Source organism: Cyprinodon variegatus, unplaced genomic scaffold (assembly GCF_000732505.1).
Source record: "Cyprinodon variegatus isolate N-32 unplaced genomic scaffold, C_variegatus-1.0 Scaffold410, whole genome shotgun sequence".
NCBI lineage: Eukaryota > Metazoa > Chordata > Actinopteri > Cyprinodontiformes > Cyprinodontidae > Cyprinodon > Cyprinodon variegatus.
The window spans coordinates 585,891-594,028 of NW_015150863.1; the positions used below are offsets into that span (position 1 = coordinate 585,891).

General features: G+C 34.8%; 1 protein-coding gene across 1 annotated transcript in view; it reads left to right on the forward strand.

Annotated features, from left to right (window-relative positions):
* slc35f6 (solute carrier family 35 member F6) overlaps positions 1-5,251 on the forward strand; it is an 11,490-nt gene extending 6,239 nt beyond the window's left edge. Inside the window, exon 6 of the mRNA XM_015387987.1 lies at positions 3,812-5,251. Coding sequence (XP_015243473.1) covers positions 3,812-4,299 — 488 coding nt within the window. The 3' untranslated portion in view covers positions 4,300-5,251. The remainder of the gene's footprint in view (positions 1-3,811) is intronic.
* The last annotated feature ends 2,887 nt before the right edge of the window (positions 5,252-8,138 follow it).

The following is an 8,138-nucleotide window of genomic DNA, read 5'->3' on the forward strand; positions in this document are numbered from 1 at the left end:
AAAAGGATCAGCCTCTAGAAATTGTGGCTCTAAAACAAAACAGAAAGAAGGATTTAAAACCAATCTGGATGTTTAAATATCAACAAAAAATCCAATAAAAAAGAGGCTTAAGAAACTACACCTCTGACCCAAGAATCTGATGACATTTAATCTAGACTGTAACCAGACGTAACTCCAATCATAGCTGAGAAACCAGGGTCTCTTACAAATAAGTGTTCTCACCGAAGGATTCATAAACAAAGAAAAGTGTTTTAGGTTAAGAGAAAAATGCAGATTAGAAAGTGAGTACAAGTGAGTATAAGTGCAACTCTTATAGTTATTCCAAAAACTCTTATAGGTTGGTGCTGTGCAGTGGAAATTCGAGAGTAGCTTTCTTTGAAATTAGTTTTCATCACAGACCAGGCTTATGATCATTTATTTTTATTACTATAATGTAGAGATGGGCGTAAAAAGGGACTCTGTGTTCAATAAATCATTTGATGTTCCTTGTTTTCATTTATGCATGAATAGACATTAAATTAGGCAGTCTGACTCCACTCCCTTAGTGGTTCTAGTTGTACAGCTTTCAGCCCTACCATCATAGACTGATCCAAGTATCTCCACCTTCAATATAAGACAGCAAGCACAGCACTAACCAAAAGTGAAAGATAGCATTCACCCTGCGGCAGATTGAGACGCATGACTGCGGGGTTCGGTAACAGCTGGAAAATGGAAATAAGCTATTTTATCAGACGACAAACTGTCATTGCAAAGAGAACAAACAGATCCATTAGTGCTGCTTTAATGTGTTTTTGTCTGAGGCAGGAGAGTCACAATGACCTTTGAGGTTTAAAGTAGCTGCTTATTGAACAGAGTAGCTACATAAGAAGCCCTGATAAGAGCCTGAGATAATTTATCTGAGGTTGTCCAGAATATCAATTGTTACCTCAGACGTTTGTGAAAATGAACTGTGCAGACTGTCGTTAGGGAAAGAGGATACTTGCATTCGAAGACTCTGTTTTGTTTTAACCATCTCACAAAAATTTCATCTCACTTTAACACTTAATTTTTACAAGAGGTACATAGTGTGGAAAGAAAAGCATACATTGTGGAAGAAGTGTAAAAGATTGGCAACAAAATATAGAATATAATATAATAGAATGGAATAGAAAAGAATAAAATAGAAAAGAACAAAGAGATCCTTTCTTTATCCTGTAGGTATAGGTAACAAAAAGAATAAGACACTGTACAGTGAAAAGAACTTAAAAAAGAATAGTAAAAGTTATGTACATCAGGTAATCATATTTTTACTCAATCAAAAGTACAAATACTAGTGTTAAAGACAAAAATAGAAGTACTTCTTTATACATATACAGGTTCTNAATCAAAAGTACAAATACTAGTGTTAAAGACAAAAATAGAAGTACTTCTTTATACATATACAGGTTCTAAAATGTATTATAATACATTATTATAAGCATGCATCTGGGTGGGCGTATGGTTTTTTTTACCAGTGCAAGAGAACCATTTAGGAAATGTTTATCCTTTTCTGTTTGCTTGCTTAAGCTGAAATACACCACAAAACTAAAGGAGTTAACATGGAAAATTGTTTTCTTTTTGCCTGCTTAAATTACTTGTCCATGGTGCATCTGTGACCCTTGTGGATTTATTTGTGCCATTAAAGCTGGGCCACAACAATAGTATTACAGCAGTATGTTATAAGTGGAAAAACAACCTTCAATGATACAAGTTTATTGGAAGCCTATTCCCGCCCTTCTGATACAAAATAAAACAAATTTTCTCTCGTAATTTTGACTTAATTATCTCAGAATTATGAGTTATAAGATAGCTAAGTCATACTTATGGGAGACAAGTTGTTTTATTTTTCATAAGAGTAGCAGAAATGGGTTTCCATACAAAATACACAATTGATAACCCTGAATGATTGGATAGTTTTCCTCTTTTACTCAGAAACCTGCCCTAAGATTACTCCTGTGTCCTTATTTTTATTTTCCAATGTGATGAAGAATTCTTGAGCAGCACAAGCTTGTTGTTTTTGGGTTGTTAGTTTAAACTGGGTGTTCTTTGGGTTTTTTTTCTGAGAGCCGAGAACATTACAGAGTTTTCTTAAAGAAAAATAGACTGCAGTGTTTTACAGATCACTGACCTCATCACAGTTGCTGTTTGTTTTATTCTGTCACAAAGCGTGGTCCCAGACAGTGAACACCTTCTGACCATTCACTGGATTTTCCCTCGGTTTTGTTTGACTTCTGTGCATTGTTGTTATCAGCTGGTAAATAAGCAATGATCCAGTATTGATATACAGTAGAAATAACAGATATTTGTTGTCGCAAATTGGGAGTTAAAGTATGCTGGAGTATTAGGGCCAGAAAGAGATTTTTTTTTTTCTATTTGGAGAATAAAGTCGTAGCATTACGAGAATAAAGTCGTAAAATTATGAGAATAAATTTATAAAATTACGAGAATAAAGTCGGAATATTACAAGGGTAAGGTTGTAAAATTACAAGAAAAAAGTTACAACAAAATTACGAGAATAAAGTACTAATATTAAGAGAATAAAGTCATAAAACCAGTTGTATTTCATAAAAACTCTTACAAAAAGCACTGTCCTCCCTAAAATGAGGAATTTCGAGCATTATGTGAAGTTATGCTTTGGCTCTGGTTTGGCAATTAAGGAAAACTTTTAGCACCAGAATCAAATTTGCCAATGTCAAAATGGACTCAGGTTGCTGTTTGGTGGTGCTGGTTTGCCATCATATGCTGGTCGGAGCTCGAAGCTTTGTTTATGAAATGGGTTGTTGTATGATGACTTCATTCTCATAATATTACGACTTTATTCCTGTAATTTTATGACTTTATCTCGTAATGTTACGTCTTTATTCTCAAAATGAAAATAATAAAAAAATCTCTAACTTGGCCCTAATACTCGGTCGTATTAAAGTAAGAATTTACAGTTGTTTAAAAAATTACTTAAGTACAGTACAAAGTATTTTTACCTACCCCTTTAAACCTCTGCCAAACAGTAATTAAAAATAGCATAATCAGAATAAAAGAAAGAAAGAAAGAGAGNAAAAATTACTTAAGTACAGTACAAAGTATTTTTACCTACCCCTTTAAACCTCTGCCAAACAGTAATTAAAAATAGCATAATCAGAATAAAAGAAAGAAAGAAAGAGAGGCGTAATTAAAACCTGCTTTTTGGCGAACTAGCAAAGTGTTTTCTGTGGCAGAACACTATTGATAAGTAATGGTGGTGGAAGCATCATGATGTGGAGACATTTTTTCTCAAGTAGGGCCGAAAAAACTGATGTAAGTTAATTGATGGAGGTAAAAGCAGAAAGAAGAGTTGAAACTTAAAAGGACTTGATACTTTAAAGGAGGTTTTTCATCCAGCAGGTTGTAGTTTTCACTCAGAAAGACTGAATACAACAGCACAATAAATGTTTTCCTTTTTTGTTCAAAAGATGATGCAATAGATTTAATTTAGAGGCGTCAGAATAAAGACGCTGAATACAGACGCACCTCATAGATTTTTGTTATTAAAAAAATGTGAAAAATCTTGTTCTATCTCTTTCAATTTCACAATATTTACTTTATATGTAAAATCTTCAAGATATCCTTTTGAAATGGAGGGAAGCTGGTAAATGAAGTTGGGGTAATTTTGCATTCTTATGTCACAAAAAATGATGTTTTTCCAAGTTCAGATTGAAAAAAAACTTTTATCACTGTTTAATAAATCTATATTTTTTTTATTATTGTAGCTTATATAGTTTTTCATTTAACCATATTAATTTTGGTTTTCCATTTTCAGGTTTGTTTGGTTTTGTTGTGCTGTCCCTGCTGCTCATCCCAATGTACTTCATCTATGTTGGGAACTTCAGTAACAATCCTCGGCAGGTCCTGGAGGACGCGCTGGATGCCTTCTGTCAGATTGGACACAAGCCCCTGATCCTCTTGGCTCTTCTGGGCAATACGGTCAGTATCGCCTTCTTCAACTTCGCCGGCATCAGCGTCACCAAAGAGATCAGCGCAACCACCCGGATGGTGCTGGACAGCCTGCGTACTCTGGTCATCTGGGTGGTCAGCCTGGCTTTGGGTTGGGAGCAGTTTCACGGCTTGCAGGTTCTTGGATTTTTGGTCCTCCTGACAGGAACGGCGCTCTACAATGGACTGCATCGCCCCCTGTTGGCCAAGATACCTTGGTGCGCCGCCAGAATGAACCTAGAGGAGGATAGTAGTGAGGCGGAGAGAGAGAGACTGCTGAATGATGGAAGGGTGCAGGCTGGTGAAGACACATAAAACATTGCTGAAACACTTTGTATAAACAATACCACAGAAATGGAAGCTTTTATAATTGCTGTCAGACATTTTTAAACATTTTCTTTTCGTGCCTCAGGTTTTACCTTTTCTCATAAAACGTTCTAGTATGAAATACATTTTTTAAGTAATCGTTCAACATTTCAAGAAAAAACCCTAATGTCCTTTATTTGTAGAGTCAAAATAAGTCTGGAAACCCTGAAAAATCAGTATCAGAACTTTTTTTATCAAGGAAAAAAATCCCTCTTGAGGAATATTACCAAAGTCAGAGCTGTTAATTCTGCCAACAGCACTTACTGAGTCTTCTATAGCATTTTATGTGGTTTTGGCTGGTTTATCACAGGATTTAGGTCTGGGATGGCAATAAAAGGGGGTTAATTTTCTGTTTTTGTGTTCAACTTGTTTATTAAAAAACGGTTCTGATTTTAATGGCTTCTGATTCTCAGGGCATTTGGGGGGAAAAAACGATTAGACGAGCAAAGTACTTTTCCACATACAACAACATGGCTTGGTTGATATAAAAACGTGGTGACTCAATAATCCATCATCAGTATCATCCAGTTTTATTTCATGTCAGATTTAGGCCCCAGAAAATGACCAAAGTCATTTAAATCTTGAATTTAGAAGGTGAAAGAACAGATCTGTATTATTTGGCAAGGCATGCTGTTTCTTTTTTGTGTTAGTTTTCATTTAGGATTGGAAGAAAGCTCATCGGTTTGTGCAAGTACCTGTTCTCCAGCCTTGAAATTGATACAAATGTGTTTTTTAAAAATGCAAATTGTTTGTCTCCCAAAATTTCTTAGAAATAGAGGAGAGCATGAACAATTCTCATATCACAATGCTGTTTTAAAGGGATTGTTTCTGTGTAAGAGATTTTAGTTTTTTTAGGGATTAAAAAAACTTTCTATGTTCCGTTTTTTTTTTTTTTTTTTTTTTTTTTGCTGTGGTCTTTTATTAAAAAAGAAAAAAAGGATTTTGAGATGTTTTTGTGTTATTAGGAAACAAAAGCNGTACAGTACAAAGTATTTTTACCTACTGTACCCCTTTAAACCTCTGCCAAACAGTAATTAAAAATAGCATAATCAGAATAAAAGAAAGAAAGAAAGAGAGGCGTAATTAAAACCTGCTTTTTGGCGAACTAGCAAAGTGTTTTCTGTGGCAGAACACTATTGATAAGTAATGGTGGTGGAAGCATCATGATGTGGAGACATTTTTTCTCAAGTAGGGCCGAAAAAACTGATGTAAGTTAAATGATGGAGGTAAAAGCAGAAAGAAGAGTTGAAACTTAAAAGGACTTGATACTTTAAAGGAGGTTTTTCATCCAGCAGGTTGTAGTTTTCACTCAGAAAGACTGAATACAACAGCACAATAAATGTTTTCCTTTTTTGTTCAAAAGATGATGCAATAGATTTAATTTAGAGGCGTCAGAATAAAGACGCTGAATACAGACGCACCTCATAGATTTTTGTTATTAAAAAAATGTGAAAAATCTTGTTCTATCTCTTTCAATTTCACAATATTTACTTTATATGTAAAATCTTCAAGATATCCTTTTGAAATGGAGGGAAGCTGGTAAATGAAGTTGGGGTAATTTTGCATTCTTATGTCACAAAAAATGATGTTTTTCCAAGTTCAGATTGAAAAAAAACTTTTATCACTGTTTAATAAATCTATATTTTTTTTATTATTGTAGCTTATATAGTTTTTCATTTAACCATATTAATTTTGGTTTTCCATTTTCAGGTTTGTTTGGTTTTGTTGTGCTGTCCCTGCTGCTCATCCCAATGTACTTCATCTATGTTGGGAACTTCAGTAACAATCCTCGGCAGGTCCTGGAGGACGCGCTGGATGCCTTCTGTCAGATTGGACACAAGCCCCTGATCCTCTTGGCTCTTCTGGGCAATACGGTCAGTATCGCCTTCTTCAACTTCGCCGGCATCAGCGTCACCAAAGAGATCAGCGCAACCACCCGGATGGTGCTGGACAGCCTGCGTACTCTGGTCATCTGGGTGGTCAGCCTGGCTTTGGGTTGGGAGCAGTTTCACGGCTTGCAGGTTCTTGGATTTTTGGTCCTCCTGACAGGAACGGCGCTCTACAATGGACTGCATCGCCCCCTGTTGGCCAAGATACCTTGGTGCGCCGCCAGAATGAACCTAGAGGAGGATAGTAGTGAGGCGGAGAGAGAGAGACTGCTGAATGATGGAAGGGTGCAGGCTGGTGAAGACACATAAAACATTGCTGAAACACTTTGTATAAACAATACCACAGAAATGGAAGCTTTTATAATTGCTGTCAGACATTTTTAAACATTTTCTTTTCGTGCCTCAGGTTTTACCTTTTCTCATAAAACGTTCTAGTATGAAATACATTTTTTAAGTAATCGTTCAACATTTCAAGAAAAGCCCTAATTTCCTCTTTTTGTAGAGTCAAAATAAGTCTGGAAACCCTGAAAAATCAGTATCAGAACTTTTTTTTATCAAGGAAAAAAATCCCTCTTGAGGAATATTACCAAAGTCAGAGCTGTTAATTCTGCCAACAGCACTTACTGAGTCTTCTATAGCATTTTATGTGGTTTTGGCTGGTTTATCACAGGATTTAGGTCTGGGATGGCAATAAAAGGGGGTTAATTTTCTGTTTTTGTGTTCAACTTGTTTATTAAAAAACGGTTCTGATTTTAATGGCTTCTGATTCTCAGGGCATTTGGGGGGAAAAAACGATTAGACGAGCAAAGTACTTTTCCACATACAACAACATGGCTTGGTTGATATAAAAACGTGGTGACTCAATAATCCATCATCAGTATCATCCAGTTTTATTTCATGTCAGATTTAGGCCCCAGAAAATGACCAAAGTCATTTAAATCTTGAATTTAGAAGGTGAAAGAACAGATCTGTATTATTTGGCAAGGCATGCTGTTTCTTTTTTGTGTTAGTTTTCATTTAGGATTGGAAGAAAGCTCATCGGTTTGTGCAAGTACCTGTTCTCCAGCCTTGAAATTGATACAAATGTGTTTTTTAAAAATGCAAATTGTTTGTCTCCCAAAATTTCTTAGAAATAGAGGAGAGCATGAACAATTCTCATATCACAATGCTGTTTTAAAGGGATTGTTTCTGTGTAAGAGATTTTAGTTTTTTTAGGGATTAAAAAAACTTTCTATGTTCCGTTTTTTTTTTTTTTTTTTTTTTTTTTGCTGTGGTCTTTTATTAAAAAAGAAAAAAAGGATTTTGAGATGTTTTTGTGTTATTAGGAAACAAAAGCACTATGGTGCAAATTTGTTAAGCCTTCTTCCAGTACACTACTTTTCTGCTGGCTTTTTTTTTAAAGATGGACCATAATCTCATCATGTCTCAAAGTGATCACATTGTTTTCCCAAATCTGAAAGTTCAGTTCATTGTGCCAAAACCTTCTGGTAGTATAAAGAGCACTTTGAATGTTTTACCGGTACTTTAATTAGGAATTTAAGAAAAAAAACTACTTTTCTGGATTTATCAAAATTGACTTGATTAAAATCTCAACATGTTTTATCTGTTTTAGACCTTCATGACTTCTCTGTCATTTGCTTTACAACATGGAATGAAAAGGGAACTTTTGTCAATTTAAATTAATATGAAAATGTTGTTTTTTCATCATTTCGGCAGGTGCAGATAAAACTGTAGACTTTATAGAATAAATAAACGAAAATCTCACTCTTGCATTTCATAAGTCAAGATTTCTATAAATGTTTGTTTATATAATTTTAAAATGAAGACTTTTTAATATGTTAAATATTAATAAAACAAATCTTAAAAACAGGTTTAACTGCAATGATTGTTTCTTATCCA